This window comes from Nematolebias whitei, chromosome 10 (genome assembly GCF_014905685.2).
Source record: "Nematolebias whitei isolate Nwh7 chromosome 10, NemWhi1, whole genome shotgun sequence".
Lineage (NCBI taxonomy): Eukaryota > Metazoa > Chordata > Actinopteri > Cyprinodontiformes > Rivulidae > Nematolebias > Nematolebias whitei.
Genome location: NC_056507.1, coordinates 12,063,184 through 12,087,836, shown reverse-complemented (window position 1 = coordinate 12,087,836; position 24,653 = coordinate 12,063,184). Strand labels below are relative to the sequence as shown.

Sequence of the window (24,653 nt, the reverse complement as noted above, 5' to 3'; positions counted from 1 at the left end):
TTGTTAAAACAAATAGTCCCTACATATTAGGAAATAAGTGTCTCATAACTTAATGTTTTAGCAATATCCACATTTAAACAGACAGTCGTACCTTTCTAGCAATCCGTTCTACAATCACCCGAGCTACAGGCATGATGGCGCCCCCCTCTGAATCGTAGAATGGGCTTTGAGGGTGGTCCAAACTGGTCAGGGGTCGTATTTTTTCCTGGGGAATGGTGGGCTTGTTTGGTGACTGAAAACCAACAAACAAATATAAAAAACATAAATGAGCCATAAAACTCTTCATAGTTATAAGTGATAAAACATGAATGTGTATGATTTGTTTAACACGTATCTGCATCTGCACATTAAAAACAAAAAAAGTCATTATGTTCATGTTTTGAATGACTAAATTTACACACTGACCTACAGCAATGAAAATGTAATATTTACATAAAACAGTTAAAGTTTCCATCTATACAGGTTTGTATTTTAATGTATTAAATGTATTTAAATCAAAGTACAAAACGATGATTTAAATAAAACAACAACAACAGCAACTAAAACAGTCAATACTATTGACAACAAAAATATAACACATCTTTTCCACTTTTCAATGATTTTGAAATTAAATAATTTTTACTCAAAACATAGTATTTACACCCCATTGATTATTAGGACTCTGTAAACTGATTTGAGGCCCACCTGCTCTTGTTGCTTATTTTGTTACGAACTGATGAACACATGATTGAAACCTCTTGATTAAAGGGGACCTCAGGTCTGAATGTAAATTTTAGAAACAACTTAGCATGAGTAATTTGGCTCAATGCTTTAAAAATATAAATCAAACGCATAAAAACAGAACTGTTTTCTTTGATAGCTCCAACAGTTTCCTCTGGTGCCTGTCCAAATGACTTTTTGAGCGTTTTACTTTTAAATAAAATTGATTGTCAGCAGATTGCAAGCCAGTCTGTGCAAATGAACAGTAGTTGTATGCCATTATTGACCACTAGCAAGAGTAAGAATAACAAAATGCAGTGGGGTGAGCTTGTGCTCAGAGGGTTAAAGGCTCTGAGAAACACTGAGAATCTGCTGCTCGGATACTTCAGCAGCTGATTTCTGCTAAAGGTCACATGCTTTATTCAAAGACAGTTTTCTCTGGTACGGTGCACTCCATTAGGTCTACTTATCAAACAATCATTACAAACAGCATCACAAACTCATCACTCTTTATACAATTAAATGCATGCTTTTCTTTAACACTTCAGTGATGTTTTCAGGTCCAGCAGCTCCATCAATACTAAATGGATGACAAAGGTTTGTATTGTTATTGATTATGTATAAAAAAGCTGCAAACAAGCGGTAAGTTCCACGTCGCTGAGGGATTTTGTAGTTTTTGAGTTTTTTTTTCTGAACTGGACTTGAACAAGGAATGCAAGTACTATTGGTTTTACTTCAAGATATTCAAGTGTGTGTGTGTGTGTGGGGGGGGGGGGGGGGTGTCAAGGTTTTTAAAAAAAAGGGTTTTTTTTTTTTTTTTGCATGTTCAAGTCAGTGCAGAGTGGTAGATCCTGATGATTGGAGGGAGCAATTTTATCCATGACCTGCACAATGGCAGAGCCAGGGGGTGGCCAGTGGTGGCCCTGGCCTTCAAAAAGGGTAATCTTTGGCCACCCCAAACATTTTAATAAATTGTACTTGTAGCCATATAAAAACAAACAAAATAGCATAGTTTTCTCAAATGGCAGGGTAGTCCGTTTACACATATATAAATATGGCAGTGGCCCTCTTGGATTTTGACATGGCAACCCAATTTTCAATAGTTACCTTTCTTAAGCCTAGATGCAGCCACACACTAAAATGAAAGTCTGTAACTAACTTATTTTTCAAGTTATCCATCTCACATCATGCACACATGGAGTATTTCCAATTCCCCCTCTTTGCTCTGTGATGGGGGACAAATACCGTCAGCTAACAGACAATGCTGCGCAACAGTTTTATTTATTTTTTTCTTTCAGAGTTAGTCATATATTTGTAATAATTTCAGCTGTTCTTTCAGAAGGTTTGCAAATGTTGGTTTTTTTTTGGACCAACTGTCAGAACCATGACAGTGTATTGTGCACAATGTGAGCTTCAAATTGGGGACAATGGAAGACAAAAACTATCTCCAGTGAAAAAACATTGTTTGAAAGTCCAGACAGGATCTGACATAGAATCAGGCTGATGCATCACTTTTCACTTAATCATCAACTATGCCAAGTTTTCAAGTAATAGCTCTTTTTGGTGTTAAAACCCCTATTAGTTTTTTGTCAAATTGCTATTTTTGTAATTATTTTGTGATGAAAACAAAAAAAAATTATACAATTTTGTAAAAATGAATGTGACGGTAATGCCTCTTTGCTCTACATGTGAAGATATGTTGCAATGAGTGACCATCAGGTCATGATTTAGGAAGAAACTATTCTCACCCTCCAACAATAACACTGTGCGAATCACACACTAACTGTGAGAAGGGTTGGTGTCCCGGGGGAAAACATTTACTCTTGTATACTGTGCATGAAGCGTCCCTGGGGCAGGAGAAGCAGTCTTCCACAGAGGAATGGTTACAGTAATCAGACTTAAGCAGCCAAGATTTACAGCCTAGTAATTATCAGTGGAACAGGGATACAAATCTAATGGCAGCATAAAGGGGATGGATGACTCTGAAACAGGCATTTCCAAAAGACAACATCATTTCTCTTCAGTAAAGAAACAATTCAGTGAGAGTAATTCAAAATATAACCACTAACAAAAAGTTATAAGTCAGCAAAGCAGTTTGGTTTTTAGATTGAATTTCCCAGCCAAGGTCATACGTGTCATAGGAATACTCATTCAGACAATAATTTTTCACTTCTTTAATCTCAAAATGCACAACTTCTCTGTTTCGCTGGGGGAAGGAATAGATCTCGGAGAGTTGTAAGCTCGACTCGGCGTACGTGACCACAAATTTGGCTGTTTGGAGTCGCCATTGAGATGTACTAGATGTACCAGTGAGACTGGAAAAGGCAAATGAAAATTAACAAAGTCGGCCTGACCCAAAACAACTGTTGTAATCTGAATCTGGCTCCCCTGGCGTCGGCCTTGGAAGGTTGACTATCTCAATTTCTCCTGGATGTTATGTGAACAAGACGCTCTGCTCCCCCCTTCCCTACCTGCTCCCTTCCCCAAGGACATGGACCATCAAATGTTTGAAATATTAACTTTTTTTTACATTTATAAAATGTATGCTGGTGCAGAAGAAATCATGGTTTAATAAAATATTTAAAAGGTTTACTGTTTGCCTAAAACTGCAAAATGTCATTCATGGAATCAGTAAAATATAAAATTGCAGAGTTACACATTTGTGTTAATTGGTACTTAAATTAAATACTTTTATTGTAAGTAGCTTATGAAGCTGAAATCAAGAAGTAAACACAGAAAACAAACGCATTGTCTCCAGAAAAACCCTAACCTGAAATAAAAAAGTCTGTATTTATGTCAGTCTGGTTTATGAAAACCTATTTACCTTTTCTATTGCCGAACAAACTCTTTGCTTATTCATGAGCTTGTAAACTATAAATAAATTGCTTTAGTCCCCAAACAGCAGGTGAATATGGATGAGCACCTTTTATTCCAAGGCTGTAGAAATTAAAGAAGGCTGTTGAGGTAACAGACAGGTGGAAGTGGAGAGTCATGTGATGTGGCAGTTTGATATATAAGCTGTCTGATACAAATATTACCAAGAATTTGTCAATGTGTGTATTAGAAGAAGACAGTTTCAAGGTTAGAAAACTGACTCCAACCTGCAATACATATTCCAGCCAGAAGGGGGCAACACTTGCTGTTGCAAACAGTTGTTCTTAATGATACACACAAAAACACATTTCATTACCTCATATGTGTAACCACTGTCTGTGCCTGCATCCCATGGTATCAGGTCCGTCACAAGTCTCTGCACCCAGCCACAGTCTTTGGTGCAAAGGTCCTCTCCTGACAGCCCCACGTTCCAGTCGGGGCTGGGCCCGAGCATGGTGAGGAAGGACATGAGGTGACGTGTCCGGTCCACAGAAAACTCTGCTGACGGAGCTGCGCGTCTGGATGGATTGACAGAAAATAATAAAAAGCTGTAAAAAATATTTTACATATAGCTCCAAAATAAATAAATGCGTAATAATGCCATGTGAAACTGTTTCCACTGCTGTCCTTGAAACTTACTTTAATTACATTCTAAAGCACCTCTTTTCATTTTTCATGACCTCTGACCCGAGTCACGCTGCTAATTGGTTAATAATTGCAGCTCTGAAATAGCCAATCAGAAGCAGAAAATTTCCCATTATGCTGTATTATTTTTTTATGTCTACAACACAATAACTGCAGTAAGATATTATGAACACAATATTGAAGAAAAAAAAAAATCTTAGTGACCTAATTATCTCATTATAACCCAGACATGAGCTTAAACACTTGCAGAATAATGTGATGACAATGTGACAACTTTGCATAAATCATTAAAAAAATTCACCATTGGTTCTTGGTGATTGTGTGAGCTTGTGCACGCATGTGTGTCATTCATTACAGTAATAGAGGAACAATGCATCGCAAATGGCAAACAATGCTAGGAGGAGCAATTAAAGAGATGCTTGGTGAAAGCTATGCGTGTGCGTGTGTATGTGTTTGGGGGGGGGGGGGGGGGGGGAATATTGTGTGTTTATGCTCATGCAGTCCTTAAGGGCTTTGACTGTGATAAGTTTTAATTGCTCTCAAGCTAATTCCAGACATGGCAGTAGGTGCCAACGTGTGTCATTATTTATCCAAACTAGTCTTTATGAGGAATAAAAAGAACATCATGAGAAAAACAACAAGGATTATTATTATTCATATGTGACAATTGTATCTGAATTATAGTTGCAATAAACAGCTCATGCACTGAGTTGGAACAGAAATTATTCCTGAGCATTTAAGTTCTGCTAATTATTTGTGCTAATTAAGAGTTTGTTGCGACGCAGATCAAGTTCCTATTGTTTGTTAGGAAGTCTCATGATCAAAATCTGACATTTAGCGCAACAAAAAAAAAGTTTAATCTGTTAAGAGAATGGACTCCACATTGAAAACAGATTCTTTCTTTGTCCTTTTTTTTCTTCAATTTTGTAATATAAAGTCATGAGAATGACTGAAAGTAATGATGCAACTTTTCAAAAAGAAAACAGTTCTTTATTTTGTAGACGTCATAAATAAACCAAAAAAAAAAGTGTCAGTTTGTGAGCGTACTGTGAGCAATCTTTGAAACCGAGGCAAAACAAATGACGACTATCTCCAAAAACATTTAGAAGACACCACTGTGTTGGAAAGAACAAAATATCTAGAGTTTAGTGAGGATGACGAACTGCTGTAAAACAAAATGTCTTTGCTGGTTAGACTGAGGAGAAAGTCAAAGTGGAGTCTTTTTGCTGCACTGACGCTGGATGGATGGATGGATGGATGGATGGATGGATGGATGGATGGATGGATGGATGGATGGATGGATATATATGCAACATGATACAAATGTATCCATCCATCAGCATCCTGGGTAAGGTTGTGGAGAGAACAGATTCAGGAGGAAAACACAAACTCGACTCTCCCTAGTGACTCTCTCTCTCTCTCGATCCTTCTGGGTGAACCCCCAGTGTCCCCGGGCCAGAAAGGATCCCCCCCCCCCCCCCCCCCAGGGTCTGTTTCTGACATTAGGTGAGGGTTGGTAAATGATATTCATGAGGAAGTTCCTGAATGTCTCCAGATTGTCTTTAAGACTTTTGCAGGGTTCTTAATTCCTTGTGAGTCACAGAGGTGCACAGGTTTTGAGCATATTAAAAAAATGTGCTGCCAATATCGTCTCGGGTGTCCAGCTTGCCTCAAACTGATCTGAATTTTGCCGCAGGCGTCTCCAACCAGACTCAAAAACATTAGAGTTGTGTTTTAAATCCTGCACAAGAGCTCAACTCTGACAGAAGGCATCCAAGGCTAATGCAGGTCTAAAAACCATGCAGATAAATAATAAATTCAAAATACTGATCAAATCTGCCTTTATTAATTTCCAAAATGTAATCCAGCAGATTTAATCGTGATCATGGAAGCAGCAAAGCAGGCAGAGGTGGGTGCGATGGATGTGGAGATGAACATACAACTTGTGCACAGCCATGAATATAGATTTGCTAACCATGCACAAAAAATAAGCTGTGATAAAAATAAAAATAAACCAGACTCATGGTTTGTTGGTCACTTGATTACAAACACTTGGGGTTCATTGAGAATGTAGCTGAAAATTCACAAAGTCTTTCACAATTTTGAATTTATTATTTTATTTTATTTTTTATCCAACTATTGTTCCAACAGTTGCAGCTCAGTGGGGCAGGGCCTTAAACTGAGAGCTTGCCTTTTGCCTCAGCTCCTTGTTCACCATGACTGACTGGAGCAACGCCCTCATTTCTGCAGATAAGACCCCAATCTGTCGATCTAGCTCCAGCTCCATCCTACCATCACTAATGACCAAGACTCATAGGAATTTAAACACTTCTGCTTGAGCCAAACAAATAAAACTCCTATAAATGAAGGCAGGGGCTGAAGGTTTTCCTTTTTTTTTTAACCTCCAACCCAGATATATTTGTAAGGACCACAGTTGTCCTCAACAAGTCGATTAACTTATATGCGAGTTAAAGTGAACTTCAGCAGCAAATCTTGGAAGTTTTAACTGTCTTGCCCTCGTTACTGTTGACAAACAACCAGAAGAACATGTTTAACATTGAAGAAGGGAACAAACCAGCTTCTTGCACAATGCTGCACAGGACAAGCTGAATTAGCCACCCAGGCTGTAATTTATAATCCCAGTTTGGGCCCACAGAACCACCAGCAAAGACAACAGTAACGCTTCCTTTAATGGTAAAGCAGGATATTTTGTCTTAGTCTTCCACATCACACATTTTATACAAACCCTCTTCTTTGTCATTTTTTTTTCAATGATCAATTTGTTTCAGTTTTACTTAAAGATGTTCACTGCAAAGTCATAAAGGATGCTCTCCACTGCACACCTATAGAAGGAGGTGAGGACTGTGCTTCCCAGACCAGCTCAAGTACTTGTAGCTGGAGACCACTTCCGTCTGAAGAACTACTGGAGTAAACTCTTTCAAGCTGCACCATTTAATCTATTTTAGGATCACCCTTTTCTCTGTTTGATTTCATACTTGCATCGAGTACCTTTAAGCGTGGCAGTTTCATACTTCATGGTGACTGGCATGTTAAAGAAGGGCTTTTCTCTTTGACGCTGTATGATACTCACAGGTTGAGCGGCTGCCACGCCGGCCACTGAGCCTTGGTTTTAATGACAGTCAGCACTTCATCACCCTGCAAAGACGCACACAGAGCGATACAGAGAGTTATGATAAGTCATTTGCCACTAAACTGACATTTATAAAGGGACAAAAAAGGAACACTGACAGAGAAAAAGCTTACATTGGCTAATTGACATGACTTAGGGCGAGCACTCTCATCCAAGGACAGCAAAGTGTATACCACTTTTCAAAGGCTTAAGAGGCCGGACAAAGTGTGTCTGTTATCACGAGAAAATGGCTCAGTGCTGTTGTATTAAAGCCGTCTGTTATTCTGTAGGGGAGCTTCACTTTGCACTCGGCACAGAACCCACTGCAGTCTATAATCTCTTTGTACCATTAAGGGCACTTTATGGACTGTGCAACACATTATCTATCATAATGCATCCTATCTAATTATGCAGCCAAAAGCAGGAGGACGAATGACAGATGTGGTTTGGTGCATCAGTCGGTTAGAAGTGGATTGCTCAGTCTAAATGTGCTTTTTAAAGGACTCTTTGTTGTTTTCTCTGCTCCTCTATATTTTAATATTTTCCTTTCAAAAACATGAACACGCAAATAAAACTACTTTGGTCATTTGTTTTTGTCCTGGTTGGCTGAAGGTCATAAAAGTGCTTTAAAACCATCCTGTCTTTCCTGGGGTGGGGTGAAAAAACCAAGAGTTTGTGTGTTGTCTTGTTGTATACAAGCTTGTTTGTGTTTATGTGGATGAAAATAAGTGTACAAGAGAGTTCACCGTGTCTTTAGTGCCGCTTGGGGCTTTGTGGCTTCAACGGCCTCAGACTTCCCCGCATCTTCACATCCACGCATAACAAGGTCGCGAATAATCACATACACACAGATGGAGGCACGCAGACAGATGGGGAGACAATTTAAGACGAGCAGTGAGACAGAAACACCAAGTGGTTCTGGAAAACTGCCAACAAGTTAAGAGAGGAAGAAACATAATTACAATACGCAAGAAGTAAAGATCCAGAGAGGAGCAGCTGAAAACAAGGATGATCTTCTGGCAAAAGTGCTTTAAGTGAGGAAACAAAACTAAACAATCATTATCATCTGCCGCACAAAGACAGAAGGTGGGCTATAACATGTTAGTGTGTGCGTGTGTTCATGTGTGTGTTTGTTAGCAAAATATCTCCACTGGACAACACTTTAATTAAACAAAAAACAGACATCTACAAGTGCTAACCTTTGGAGAAAACCTGATTCAAGATGGCTGCCACAGCCAACTGAACTTAAAAAATACAAAAATTAAAGCCAGTTTGCAGATTTTGACCTAAACGTTGATGTGGTGTAGCAACATATACTGTATATAACATATGAGCACTAAAAGAGCACAAGATCTTTTTATTTTACTTTATTTTGCCACAAAATCCAAGCATCCATTTTACCCACTTTTTTCCTTTCTGCATCACAGGGATCACTGGTGCCCATATCTAGCAGTCACTGTGTGAAAGGTGGGGGACACCCTGGACAGGTCTCAAGTCCATCACAGGGACACAACGAGACAATCAACCATTCACTCTCTTACTCACCCCTGGGGACAATTTAGAGTTACAATCAGCCTAGCAAGCATGATTTTGATCTGTGGGAGGAAACTGGAGTACCTGGAGAAAATCCACGCATGCACGGAGAGAACATGCAAATTGTACCCAAAAAGACCACGGCTGGGATTTGATCTGGCAACCTTCTTGCTGAGAGGCAACAGCTCTAGTCACTGCGCCACCATGTCATTCTGTGAGAGATGCCTAAACTTAAATATTTCTGTCTGCAGAAATCAGCATAACTGATCAAATATAATGTTCAATCCTGGTCCCCAAGGGCCTCTATCCTGCACGTTTCACATGTTTCCCAGCTCCAACAAACATGATTCAAAGGTTAAATTACCTCTACATGTTTTTCAAGGCTTGTAAATCATGCATGAAGTCAATCAGGTGTGTTGGAACAGAAAACATCTAAAAACATGAAGGATAGTGGCCATCGAGGACCAGGATTGGAAACCCCCGATTGAGACGTTTGGGTTATAATCTAAGTTTTTTGATGTTGCTAATCAAAAGGAAACCAGAGTGCCCGGAGAAAACCCACGCATGCACGAAGAGAACATGCAAACTCCACCCAGAAAGGTGCCTGGTCGGGATTTGATCCAGTGACCTCGCTGAGAGGTAACAGCTCTACCAACTGAACCACAATACCGCCCTGGATGCATCTAAGAAGTGTCATGAAACATTTTCTAGAAAATTAAATAACTTCTTTGAAAAACCCCGAAAAATCCATTAAAGAATAAAAATCTTGTTTGACTCAAAGAATTCACACAAAGTGAAAACAACAAAGTAAAAACTTTTTGTCCCCAAAATAAACAGGGTAAAGACAAATCTGTTCTTTTCTTTTTACCTTTACCTTTTTTTTCAAACACTTGACAGTTTTTAAAAGTGAAAATGTTCCGTTAGAGTGACATTTTATGTCCGACCACAGCCGAATGCTAAGAGGAGACTGTCCGTAGATGGAAATTTCTCTGTAATGGTTTTGTTTGTTTATGGTAATTATGGTAATGGTAGAAAATAACTGTGATTTTCCAATATTTAAATGTGTGTGTGACAGTTTTGTGATCATTTGTCGTAAATAAATGGAAGAACAAAGCAGAGGAAGAGAAGGGTGGGGCTCTGAAAGCAGGAGAGGTAAGGACAGCAGAAGAAATTAAAAATGGAGAAAAGTGGGAGAAAAATGAGAAGCATTATTGAGAAAGAAGGAGGGAGAGAACATGAAAAGGAGAGCAAAGAGATGAGAGGAAGACGAGGGCAGGGATGGAGGATTAAAATGGGACTGAAATGGAACAAAGGAGGCTAAGACTGGAACTACTGGAGGTAAAGAAAGTGGAGGAGATCAAAATGAGAAGAAGAAATGCACATTTAGAAGAGAAACTAATGATTAAATTTAATTTATTACATTTTACAAAGGTTCCAGTCAGCTCGTTTTTACATCTCCTTCACTCCCTCTATCAGATTTTTTCCTCTTTTCTGTTTTAGTTGCAAAAAGTTTACTAAAATATTCACTGGGTTAAATGTAATTTTGTACAGGATTAAAAAAAAAAAGACCTCAGAAAACTGTTGTGTAAGCAGCGTCACCAAGAGAGCTATTTTAACATAAGTTTTATAACTCAGTCAGTGAATGCTAAATAACTAATAATGTGTTTAGACAAATGCAAAAATGTCAGGGGGCTGAACAAAAGGCTTCCACTTAAAACTTTGACACTTTGACAGTAATTGTGACACCAGTTCTGAGAAAACCTGTTGCATTATTTGAGGTTTTTCTGCAATCTTATAATTTAACTGGCATTCTAGTTAAATGGACGACTACCATTACTCATATTTTGAAGAAAAATAAAGAATTTAACATCTTAAATTTGCAGGATTTCAGAGTTTATCAGATGATTTTGATTTTGAGCTTCAAATACACACAATGTCAAAGGAGACACAATGGCCAATAACACTTTTCTTTTGGCTTCTCCATACAGAAATGCAGTTTTTTTTTTCTTTGTTGCTTCTAAAAATATCCACATGAACAGTGTTTCTAAAAATGGCTTCATTTGCACAAAATGCAAAGAAAACAACCTCAAATGTTGCAGTAAGTATGCCAGGCCTGTGTGTGGCGCTGTAACGCTGTCACAAAAATACATAAAAAAATTGATGTCAATAAAGTTTGCATGCTGGCTGTAAATTATGAACAGAACAAGAAAAGATAACGGCCTCAGGTGGTCGGTTATATTAGAGGTGGAGCTATGACATTTTTAAAACGGTGTTCACACAAAAACATAAAGCTGTCGTTTCATATATTTCACCCGTTTTAAATCAATTTTAACACAAACATTACAGACTGTAGCTTCTAGAATGTATTTTCATGTGGCTGAACAAGGCTGAAAAAATATCTGAACAACTTCAGCAAATTAGCAAACAAAAGCTGTGATGTCCTCTTGAGCCAGATTGAGCCTTTTGGTGTCTGAAATCCCAAGCAAAACTGAAAAACTCTACAAACACACAGCACGTGCACTTTGTTTGGGAACTGTTGGAAATTTAATATTCGCAGATGATTATTTCACATTTAGAGATCAATGTAAACTGAAGTTTGCCGTTACAATATGTACCAAATTGGGCAGCACACTGGGTTAGTGGTTAACACTGCTGCCTCACAGTAAGAAGGTTGTGGGTTCACTCCCTGCATGGGCCTGGGATTTATATGTGTGGCATTTACACTTGTACTTTTAATAGTTGGCATTCATATTTTCTTTTTCTTTTTTTATTTGAAGCAGCCTTAAAAGTAAATATTTAATTTTATCAATATAAAAATGTACCATATTTTTTGCCTTATAGGTCGCACCTTTTTGCATAAATTTGCAAGTCCTCCAACTTATACACCAAAACGATTGATATACGTTTTCCCCCCACACACACACATTTATAACAATTTTTTGGCTGAGATCTGATGATTTCATTCATTCTGACATGAGAAAAATATTAAACATTAACATTTGCAGCCACTAGAGGGCCTTTGAGCCTTATGGTTAGCCATGTGTGTCATTAACAGGGAAAAGTTGTTCTTAATGAGACACTTTGCTTGCCATACAGGCCACCTTCGTCTCGCTCCGAAACTCCTGGAGCAAACATCAAATCAGCTGCATTCCACCGCGCTGCCCTGGTGAAATGCAGCTGATTTGACAATTAAAGTGCATTTATTAAGGACAAGTTAAATTGAGACACATCTTTGCTATAATGTCGAGCAAGCAAATAATTGTTTTTAAGTTAATCTTGTTAAATTCTTGTTAAAGTCCTCCCGTGCGCATTCCCGCTGCCGCCATTTTGGCAGTCAATCGATTTTTGGCACAACACCGGCCCACGTGTCCGGGTTGTCAGCAGTGATGAATAATAGAAGTGACTTGAATGGCAAAGCGACTTATTTATGTTTTTTTTCCACTTTATTAGACATTTTTGGACTGATGCAACTTTTATATGGCGGTGCAACTTGTACAGCGGAAAATACGGTAAGCTAAGAGCTAAATATACTTTAGATGGTTAAGAGCTAACTTGTCTCAAAACTCAATACAGCTAATCAAAAAAAAAAGAAATGCAAATGTCAGAGAATATATTAAAGGCTGATGTGGATGCAGACATACAATGTCTTATAAGGAATTCTATATAGATTTCCCTCAATGTGCACACATTAAATCAATATTTACTCATATTTCAGCCAAAGTGTGATTAATACAAACATCAAAATGGCTCAGTCTGCTTTTCCTGTCATACTTTACCAAGAAGCAAAGTCTCCCTCTTTTGACTGTCTCTGCCAGAAATCTGTTGCCATTTGTGTTTTTTCAAGAAGCCACAGCAGCAGGTGTGACGGCAATAAAAAAATAGAGGAAACAGCTGAGGCCCTGGACACATCTTTCAAAGAAATGACAAAGATTAGTGAGTGACACTGCTGCCAAACACCAGGGTACACAGAGCTGAGGCGAAGGCTTGAGTAAAAAGATTACTGCGACTCGATGCTGCGTCTGAGCTGTGACAGCAAACATCTATATCTGGACTGTCAGGCTGCTGGGTGGAAGAAAGTGTCAAAAAGAGACATCAACTGCTCAAAAAGGAGCTCTGGTACATTTAATTAAAACCAAACAGCAGACAGAGTTCAAAGAAACAATTCCTACTATGACAAAAGTAAGGTTTTGGTTAGATAACATTAGAATTTATTAAAGGTCATTTTCTGAAAATAAATAAATTGAGAATTTGATATAAAAAGAAACTCAGACTAAGTATCTTAAGAGAAAGTCGATTTACCCTGGATACTGGGGAATTTTTAACCAGAAAATTACAGTGGCCCTAAGGTGTAAATGAAAAACATTTGAAAAAACAGAAATACATTTGAAAAAAACGCAACGAAACAACAAAAAACAAGTAAAATGCAACATTTGAAAAAACGGAATTACATTTGAAAAGACGGAATTATATTAAGCCAAAGCTGGAGTGGCCAAAGCGGAAGTGGCTGGAATCACATAAAAAAAAAAAAAAAAAACGGAATCACATTTGAAAAAAAAAAAAAAAAAAAAACAGAATTACATATGAAAAACTTGCAGTTTGGCTTAAAGTAATTCTGTTTTTTCTCAAATGCGATTCCGTTTTTTTCCAAATGTAATTCAGTTTTTTTCTAATGTGATTCTGTTTTTTCAAATGTTGTTGTGCTTTAGTTGTTTTTGTTGTGTTTTTTTTTAATGTTGTTGTGTTTTTGTTGTTTTTTTGTGTTTTTTCCAAATGTAATTCGGTTTATTCAAATGTTTTTCCATTTACACCTTAGGGCCACCATAGAAAATGCCTAAACTAGTGTAAACAAAGTTATGTGAGAGATGTCCGTCCATCCATCCATCCATCCATCCATCATCCTTTACCCACTTCTTCCTTTTCGGATTGCGGGGGTCACTGGTGCCCATATCCTGCAGTCACTGTGTGAGAGGCCCTGGACAGGCCTCCAGTCCATCACAGGGACTAAATCCATTTTAAAATTAGCATTGATTCTCCAAATATTCATCACTTTACAAAAAAAAATAAAAAATCTGAATAATAATAATTACAATTAAGTCACTTATAATTTTCCTTCTCCAAGCAGAGATAAAAATTAAATGGTCAACAACAATAAACACAGCTACATTTTGGCTTTGAACTTTAAGCAAAGAGAGGCACGTTCAAGGATAAATTCTTGTGCAACATCTCCAGACTATAATGAAACAGTTTTACTTGCTAAATCCCCCTCAGTGGGCTCAGTTCTGCCCAGTTATCGCTCCGTTCATTATGGCATGAAGTTTGGTCAGGAGGGACTCGGTGACGAGAAGATCTGTATCGTCTTTTCAGACTTGTCTAATAAAGGAAAATGAGCATGGAGACTTTGGGAGAAGGTGTCTAATAAAAAAAATCAACACTGCGCTAATTCAATTACAATTGCTCGTGGGCCGTAAGACAGATGGATGATTGGGCCACTGCGTTGTTATTCATTCAGATAAAATTCACAGCTTAGGTCAAAACACACACACACACACACACACACACAGATCGGTGCTTAAATATGCCACACAGAAAAATCCACTTGATGGTTTTATCTGAAGATGAGCGCATGATGAAACAATTTAACCTTGTGGAAATAGATTGCAATTCCCTTCGTCTTGCAAGATGATTTCAATCATTTGCTAAATCTTATTTTGCAAACACTTTGCAGCATGTTTTGGCTCGGAGGGTTATTTATCAACCACCTGTGATGCGGAGCCGAAGCCAAGAGTGAAGTCGTATCATCGGTCCAATTACACCGTCGTTTACTTCTCCCTCAAGCCAGTGGCTGTAATTGTACTGTACCAAACACAACTTGTGTTCTCCTACAGTGAAAGCAGGTTTCAGATGAGAAATTTTGCCCCAGAAAAAAAAAAAAAAAGTTTTCAATCATATAATCGTTTTTTAATGAGATTTGATCAGTTGAAAAGCTTTGAATCAAAAATTGTAGGCTTTAGATAAACCTATGTGCTGCTTCCTGGAAATACACGTGTTCAGTCAAATCATCATCAGAGCACATATTCCAGCAATTTTGATAACTTGAGTTATTTAAATAAATCCATAGTTGGAGCTTTACCAAATTAAAACTGAGCCTTTTCAAACTGTGATGATAATTGGCACTTCTTTTTTTTTTACCTAACCAAGTAATGTCAATAAAGATTTTATATCTGCAGCTCTGTTTGTGTCTGAACTTGTGCAAGGATTCTTTTCTGTTGTGTTAGCAAAATATCTCACTAACCACAAGATTATTATTTTTTTTTTTTATCTTTAGAAATGTATTTTTGGTTTGACATCGGCAACTAACCTTTAAATACCACCCGTTTCAAAGCAACCCTGGCAAAAACTCATCCAGTTTTATGGCTATTGAGATAAAATGTGGTTGTAGCTGAGTGTCATTCAAAACAAATGCTCTGAGTGCAAACAGATTACAGAAGAATTGTTTAAAATATTGGATTCAACTGTGTCTGTTAGTAAAATATCTCTTGAACCAACTAACAGATTTTCATTAACTTGGGGAGTTGAGCTCATTTAGGATGCTCACCACAGCCAACTGACTCTAGCAAACACAAAAACGGCTGCAACACAACCAATTTACAGATAATGAGCTAAAAATTTGGTGTAGGTAGTAGCTGAGAGTCATCTGCAACACATACTCAAAGCACTGACATTTCCTGACATTTTGCAATATTATATGTGATACATAGAAGAAAAAAGTTGGACCAAACCTGCTAAAATCTGTCATTTTGCATCATAAGATTATCCATTTACCAACAATAAGAGACTTTCCAGATATTTGTTTGAAAAAAAAAAGCCTGCAGTTTGTATCGGACACGTGTGAGTTCAACAAGTGTGAATATGTTCTGTTTCTGTGCTGTCTAGCAGTTTTTGCACAGTTTGCAATTATTCACACCAACAAAGCAGCTTATTTAAGACTTTTCAACAATATGTTTTGTTCATATGATGCAGCTGTTCACATCCTTCCTGCTGTTGTTCAGTGTTTTTGAAGCCAACAACTTTCTGCTGCACATTTGCAGGTGCCATAAAAAAAACTGCTTTTTGTTTGCATTTTGTATCTGTGTACACATTTTATATAAACTGAGGTCTCTGTGCTCCATCATACACCAATGTCAGGATGAATATGTGACGACTCCACCTGAGAAAACACAGACATTGATCAGTAGAGCTCATTTTGAGCTCTGCAAACCTCAGCTAAATGACTGCAATTAATACAAAGTAAGGAATGAGACAACTTTTATAATTTTTACATGAGAACAACATGAACAAAGTTCTTTAAATCAAAAGCGGTTTGGGAAAATATGACATCACAAATATGTTCATTTTTCATCAGAAACAATGCACAAAAAGAGGAAAACATAAAAAAAACATATTACAGATTAAAAGAAGTATGACGAACAAGCTCGAGGTAAAATGAGAAATTAGACAGTGTCTTTACAGTGAAAAGGGCTCGGCCAGCACAGAGGCGTTTTTGTCATGAGAATTGTAGCAGTGGAAACAAAAAAGCTATTTAAATTTGCATTTGAAGTGGACTTGGAAATGGAGATGAGGTTCTGAAAAACAGCAAACGGATGAAATGCAGCTGCTCATCTGAGACGCCTCAAAAGGCCTTTGGAGGAGGCGCTCCAGTTCAAATCTAAAACATCATTATCTTTAAGATCCACTGAAGGATGGGAAGAGGGAGGGAGAAGAAGATGGGTGAAAGATAAAATAATCCTATTAACCTGTGCAATTTAACACCTTGTCTATGTAATAAGAGTGCCATCATTAAGGGGCCTCATGTCTCCTTCTGTATCATTTCTGTAATTTAAAATCTGTAGGGACCATCAGGTTGTGGCTCACAGAATCAATTTAGCTCATAAAATCTGAATAGTTTAGTTTGGTTAGTTTTCTTAACTAAACTGACAGACAAATTATCTGAACTGCAATCGTGAAAGTTTTCTTTGCTGGATTTTTGAGAAAAGAGAAATGGTCAACAAATTCAAAAAGAGTCTGACAGCTAAAAAAATTATTTAAAATTCTCCCTCTGGGGATTTTTCTAGTGACAGAAAATATTAAAATAGATAAAGTTGCCATTCAACATAAAGGAATGATGATACCATGTCAGTGACATAATGGTAATCAAACTTTGAGAAACTATAGGAGGCCATTTAGGACATAAATGATTCTGACTTTTACATGTCATATCATAGTTTCAACAAGGTTATTATTATTATTTTAATCTGTCCAGAGGACCTGACTTACTGGAACTTTTTCTTTTCTACCTGAATTATTGATCATGGATGTCATATCATAGTATTTCACATTAAATTATCAAACTCTTTCAAACTATCAGAGCGCAGCTCAAAGCTTGGCATAATCAGTCTGCAGCATCACATCATCTGTAGCACCAAAGTCCAGATGGCTTTAAAATCTTTAAATCCATTTGTGTTAGAGCAAATAGGCAAAAGTTACTCTCTTCGAATACTTACAACAAATAAACATTAAGGATTTAATATAAACTGTATAAATGTAACAATTTTTTCACAACCTTGTGATTTGAATATTAATTTCATAAAGCTTCATTATAAATGTAACAATTAAAAGAATATAATGTAGATAAGAGGTTGACGGATATGAGGTATTCAATGGAAAATATCAATTTTTAGGGCAGAGATAGTCAATACACAACCCTAATTTTATTTTATTTTTATTTATTTTTATTTTATTTTATTTTTTGGGGGGGCTCTGTGATTTGCTTTGACTATATATTAAAATATTAATTGAAACAACCCATAGAGAATGTTTACCCTAAAAATATTATTTATTACAGCATTCTTGGTTAATAAATAAATATTAATTGTGGGCTAGAAAGCTGGTTGAAAAGCTGATGCTTCATTTCATTTTCATAATTGGTAACGTATGTGCAGGTATGACGACTGCCAATTTTTCCAAAAGTGGCTGATGTCAGCTGAATAACATCGGTGAGCTGATGAGTTGGGCTGTTTCAAAACGGATAATGGAATTGTTTGAATGAACATGATAATCATAGTCTGAGTTTGTACAACTGGATAGACTTTGACTGTATGCATCTTGGTTCAAACTGTAATTAGAATTAAATCAAACTGATGCTTCTACCTGGGTTTGAATTGGACCCGTTTATTTAAATACAGGAAGTGCTTAATTTGATTCGGATCCTGCTGGAACAGGATCCAGGAACTCGTATTTTGACAGGGTGCATTCTGGTAACTGTTTGCTTGGATACGGTAATTTTCAGGCTTACTAATAATAAAGTAATGGATAAATATGACTACCTTGAACAAATAAAACTTATATTGGATATGTAAACTGAAAATAATTTCATAAAGAGTCATTTTAAGCATAACAGCCACTTACAACTTCTTATACGAGCTGCCTCTTCAAGTAGCATTTCTGCTTCTACCCTTGTTTTTTTATTTTCTTTCGGCTGCTCCCTTCTTCAGGGGTCGCGACAGCAAACTAAGTCGCACAAAGACTTGGCAATTGTTTTTATGCCGGATGCCATTCCTGACGCAACCACAGATCACTGAGCTGCCACAGCCCTCTGCTGCCATCCTTAAAATCCTGCTATCTACCTATCTATCCGTTTCTGTGAGTAGCAAGTCGGCCATGTGGCCTAAGACGTTTGATTGTTATACGTCGTGATTGATTATTTTGGGTGGATGGGTCTTTTGCATGTGTTAAAAACCTGCTTCTGAGATTCCAACAGATTGGCTTGAAACACAGCAATGAAGGCTACTTATGGGACAGATCTGGTTGGCAGGCCACAGACTGATGAAGTCTTCTGGATGGAAGACGAAATGTTTCTCCCTCAAAGAAACTGGTCCAGATGACATGATTTAACCGTTTTTGTTGCCTGCTATCTACCCTTAAAAAATGTCCACCCCTAAAAGAGTGGTGGGGGTGAGTGCTGAACGAGCTAGCCAGGCAGTTGTACGCAGGCAGGAGCCCACAAGCAGTGGCCATGAACAAACGGAGGAGGCGCCTGGAGGTTTTACATGTGAATTCAGTGGAGAAGACTCGTCTTGGAACCATCAGGTAAGGCGGCAGGGGGGTTACGATGCTTGACAAAAGCAGAGTGTTTACAAATGTAGGTAAATATAGATGTTAAAATACACCAAAATGAAGGAAATTGTATCTACTTTATTAAAAAAATTTATGGGGGAGGACCTTTCGCTAGGACTTGTTCTACAACCAGGAGAGCAGGTTACTGCTGCTGGCGTAAAAATCTGATGTCAAACTCCAAAAATAAAAGGTGATTTTAAAGTGTATGTATAGGACATAAAACATGTTAAACATTAATAGCAAGAAAAGCAGCAAAGAAAAAACAAAAGCACAAGTAAGATTAGATGCCATGAAGGAAACCTGAGTAGGATGGAGAGGTAGAAGAAAGAAGGGTCATGGGGGAGCAAAGAAAGTAGAGTTTTGTTGTCGAGGGGAGCATGAAGTAAAGGGAGAAGAGGGAGGTCAGAGATGGAGTGAAAGTCCAATAATTGCTTTGACCTTGCACTGAGACGAGGTGTAACTCAGTCAAAGCAAGTGATGAATTCTATGCCCTCAGCCCCGTTGTGGGAACAAAGCCACTGCTCTCAGGGAGTTTTGTTTATGACCACTTCGAGCGAAACATGAAGGGAAGACAGAACGCCAAAGAGGTTCTGGGCGGGTGAGGTTTCAGAAACAGTTAAATGGAGGAGCCGGACTGGAGGGGATACTTAAAGGCCAGAGAAACAAGACAGAGTGCAGGAAGAAAAATGGTAACATGTTTAGGGAGGATGGGTTTTGACTGCGTGACCTGTCAGATGGAGGTTTATGACTTCTGATCGACTGAAAACTGAAGAAACCAGCACTCTTTTAGTTTTTCTGTCCAAGGCAGGTTACAGCAGCTCCAGAGATTTGGAGCGAAGAAAATGGCATTTTTCTGCTCATTAAATTTTCATAAGCAGTGTGGCAGCAACAGAAAAATATGTTTCATTGTACAATGGCTTACACAGGTAACTCGTATGAAAAATGATCTTTTATAGACCTTGTGTGCTTTGTATGCTTTTTAAGTTGTAAAAGCATGTCACATATTTGAATAAAAGGTCATATTTACTGGTTTAAAGTGTAATTTAAACTATAGGTTATTGCTAAAATGGTTTGTTCAAGAAATTAGTTTTTTTTTATTGCAGTCGAACTGAACAAAACTATCTTTTATCCTCATAGTACTTTAGAAAATCTCCTGAGACTTCCTCCTCCTGTAAAACTTTTCACAAGTTGGCTGCTGAGAGTTTTTTTCCCTTCAGAATCCACTTTAAAGTCACAAATATGAAGTATTGATGCAAAAATATTAAAATTGTAAATATTTAATTAAATTTCAAGACATGGCAATATCTAGTAGATCAAAATTGTGTTTTCTGCTGGAAACCTGATGTATAAAAATGTAACCAAAAATGATTTAGATCTCTGTCCTGAGTAAAGAAAAGCATCGATTAGGAAACACTTCAAATACTTTACTGCTACCAGTTTTATTTTTGCTTGTGCTACCTTGAAGTGAATGTGTGGAGCAAATTATACAAGTGTTTATTTTTTTCAACTGAGTCAAGCATGTTAAAATTTGTGCATTTTGCAAAATATTTGTCTGTGCAAGTAGATCAAAGTTTCTTTAGTTGTCATAAACACCACGTGGTACATGTGGTGGAACGAAATTGTGTACACAGGTTCCCAAGGTACGGTTTGTGTTAAGAAAAATATGTACAGTAATAGTAAAAAAAAAGTATAAGTTTAATTTATTTGAATTATTTTTAATGTACAATTGTTAGTCTTTATATATTTTTTACATTTGGTGGCTTTTAAATGCATAAAACAAACAAACAAACAAAAAATGACCCAAAATGTTCTAGTTTAAATATTAATTGAAATTAAAGGCCTTAAAGGAATGCATATCCCTCACCAACTTCCATGTGAGAATTTTTATTAAGATCATCTTAATCCTTAGTCCTTAATTCTTAGTCATTAGAAGGGACAGTCAAAAATCATTTTGTAATTGGCATCATGCACAGCCTTACACAAAATCTAACAAGGTGTGTTAACTGAGTATGAGTCTCTAACTACAACATAAAATTTAGTTTTACGTTTGTAAAACTGACTGAGTTAGAGCTATTCTGGAGTTGGATAGAGTAATTAGCTGTGGCGGGCATCTTGGATTACTGAGCTTCCACAAAGGTAATCAGTTTAGATGTACATCCAATGATTCCTTTTAAGAGATTTGTTCAAATCTATCCAGTGGTTTGTAAGACATTTACGTATTTTCCACCGTACGCATTGCACTCCCTATAAATCACATCAGTCCAAATTTGTCTAATAAAGTGGAAAAATCCATAAATATGTCACTTCACCATATACATCGCATCTATTATGCATCACCACTGACAACCTGGAAATGTGGGGCGATGTTGTGCCAAAAATCGATTGGCTGCCAAATGGCGGCCGTGAGAGAGTGCACGGGAGGATTTTAATAAGACTAACACTTTGAAACAATTGTTTGCTTGAAATTATAGTAAAGGTGTGTCTCAGTCTAACTTTTCCTTAATGAATGCACTTTGACGGTCATACCAGTTGCATTTTCAAAAGCCGATTCACGGAAACAGGAACGTGCAGAGGGCGACTCGCTGTGCATTTCTTCGAAATTTAACAAGATAAGCACCTAAAACCAATTTGTTTGCTCACAATTATAGCAAAGTGTGTCTCAGTTGAACTTTTACTTAATAAATGCACTTCAATGGTCAAATTAGCTGTATTTCGCTGGGGTGGTGCAGTGACATGAAGCTGAATTGACGGTTGCTCCAAGCAAGATGGATGACGGTGGGTCCTATGGCAAGCCGATGGAGCCATTAATAGACACTTTTTATCTATTACATGACACAAGGGCATGCCATTATACTAGAGTGCCATCTAGTGGCTGACAATGGTAGTGTTCAATATTTTCAGCCAAAATGAATGAAAACGGTCATATCTCAGCCAAAAATTGGTTTGTAACTTTGGAAAAAAAAATCCACAAATACGTCACTTTGGTATATAAGTTACAGGGCATGCAAATTATGCAAAAAACTGACTTATAGGCCAAAAAATTCAGTAGCTAAAAGAGTTGTGAGAAATATTGATCTGGAGGATTTTACAACAGATCTTTTGTGAGCTGTTCACACTTGAAGTAAGAGTTGGGGATGATACTCAACTACTAGAATGCCAACTTTCCCCTCAATGATAATACATTTCACTGAGTTGTAGAGATTTTTCTGTTTCCTAAGGTCCTAGAGAAAACCTACGCAAACATGAGGATAAGATAAACACCCCACAGAACGACCCCAGGTCTCCTGAGGCAACAGTGCTAACCACTAATCCATTGTGCTACCCTTTAAATTATCTTTAATAGGCATTGGAGCCAAGATATGTCATGTATCAAACAGTTCATGTTCAAGTAGGTTTATTGTCATTTCATTACATGTGGTACATGAGGTGGAACGAAATTGTGTACACAGGATCCCAGTTACATCCAACAATAGCAAAAATATAAAGTGTAAAAAGAAAAAGTAAATAAGGATCTAAGATCTAAGATATAATGCTAAACGAATGCCAAACAGTACGCTAAAAGATCTAAGATAAATGCTAAACACTAATAATGTAAAACAATATGGTGTAACAGCAGCCTGAACATGAGTCTGTGTGAGCAGATGGGTACGAATGAATACAGCAGCATGAAATAATCAGCAGCATGAGATCAGCAGCATGGATAATCAGCAGCACATATTACCAGTCAAAGAGGCGTTACAGTGATTTTTATTTATTTATTCCACAGTGATAATTCTGGCTTTATGTTACTGATTTGCTAATAAAACTAAGGGGCCACTAAAATACTCACACACTCAAAGCTCCTCCTAATGTGATCATTTCCCGACACTTGCAAGGTATTTAGAAACTTGTAAGTCACTAAGCACAGCTCGGTCTCTGCACTGATCCCCACTTTGTCAATTCTAAAAACATCTCCAGAAAAAAAACCCAGATTAAACTGATGGAAACAGAATTACTCTGCACGCCAAGGGTGCAACTGCTCCAACTTCTATTTGAGCCCTCCAGTCCGCCACAGTACCTGCCTCCCTCGAGAGCCCGTGGTAATTATCTTGTCACGGGCTAGATTGGTTTGTTGAACACAGGCGATTACGCCGAGGCTAATTGGCGAAAAATATAACTGGCTGCAGCATCCCTAATGAAGAGGGATGTGAACCAGTGTTGAGCTGCTGTCACACATTAAATGCCAACCCACATGGCAGGGCTGACACGGGCACTGGGGTTGAGCTGAAGGCCTTGATTACGACTTATCATCCAATATCCGACTGATAAGTGTTAAACAGCGATGAGATGCTAAGAATAACACGAAGCAGAGAAGAGAAAAAGACAATGGCTACTGAAATTAAAGTGTGTAATACATAGGTTCTGGTGCTGAAATATTCAGACCAGCATTAACAGTGGTGACAACTGGTCATTAAGTTGCACAGCTTTCCAGTGTGACAGAAAATTAACCGTAATTGGTCTGCATTTAGAACTTGAGCTGCTTGTCCAAGCTTTGCAATGCATTTCTCAGTCCATTGTTCCCTCACTCTGCTACTGACATGGCTACACATGCCTCAGAGCATTTTAGTACATGGAGAGGTACCAATCCAACTGACAGACAGGTCTACAATTAATTGGCAGCTCGCAGTGTCACCCGAGCCACAGCTCTGCCAGTTCGTTCACTGCTTTGACTCTAACTTTCAGTCTTAATTAGGAAAAAGCGGCAGTGAAGTTTAGTACACACACTTAGGATGCATGAGGGTGTGTGCATGTCCCCTTTATGGCTCTGACAACTTTATTTTTCGAGAGCTCCAAAGAATGAATTGCTTTAACTACAACATGACTTGCATCCAGTGTCATCTAATCTTTATTCTAAATATTTACTTTATTCGCAATTTAGCTTAAATCACACTTAAACATTAAGTTGGACTTTATTGGAGTAAGTTAATCTTGTCTCATTAAAGTGTCATCAGTGTAAATGGTAAGATTGTTTACTTTGAGGTAATGAAACTTCGGAGTCTATAAACATGATTTGTTCTGTCTTGACTTTGAACCACAGAGTTCATTCATTAATTAGAAAACAGAATAAGTGGTTTTACAGACCTTAAAGTATTTATAAATGGGGGTAAACTAAGTTGGTTTTTTTAATGCACATTACATATATATTAAAATAAAATAAATGCTCCCCACAGTGAAGATTATTATCCATCCTTTCATTTTATTTTTCTCAAACTGCTTTCAGTTTCCTGCAGGTGAGGCACGGGATTTAGAAACTGGTTCTGGGATTGAAACGTGTCTCAATTGGGTCTGGAAATCCTGAACAGCAATGTTTTACATATGGAATCATTTGCTTTTTTGTGTTAAATATCGTTACAATGTTGGGGAAAATATTAATATTCAACCTCAAAACAGGCATTAGGATAAAAAAAAAGTTCAAATGTTTTTTTCAGCTCTCTAGTGATGATGCATGTCTGTATGAAGATTTGATAAATTATCTAGGGCAGATCAGAAGTTATGGGCGGGAAAAGAGAATGATTATGGACATGAAGCGACCATACCATAATACATCTGCCTTTCAACGGATGTATAATATTAAAATCAA

At 37.6% G+C, this 24,653-nt stretch overlaps 1 protein-coding gene across 1 annotated transcript in view; it reads right to left on the bottom strand.

Annotated features, from left to right (window-relative positions):
• LOC119415981 (spondin-1) overlaps positions 1-7,394 on the bottom strand; it is a 28,592-nt gene extending 21,198 nt beyond the window's left edge. Inside the window, exons 1-3 of the mRNA XM_037683151.1 lie at positions 7,310-7,394; positions 3,890-4,091; positions 92-232 (exon numbers count right to left, since the gene is read on the bottom strand). Coding sequence (XP_037539079.1) covers positions 92-232; positions 3,890-4,042 — 294 coding nt within the window. The 5' untranslated portion in view covers positions 4,043-4,091; positions 7,310-7,394. The remainder of the gene's footprint in view (positions 1-91; positions 233-3,889; positions 4,092-7,309) is intronic.
• Between the last annotated feature and the right edge of the window lie 17,259 nt (positions 7,395-24,653).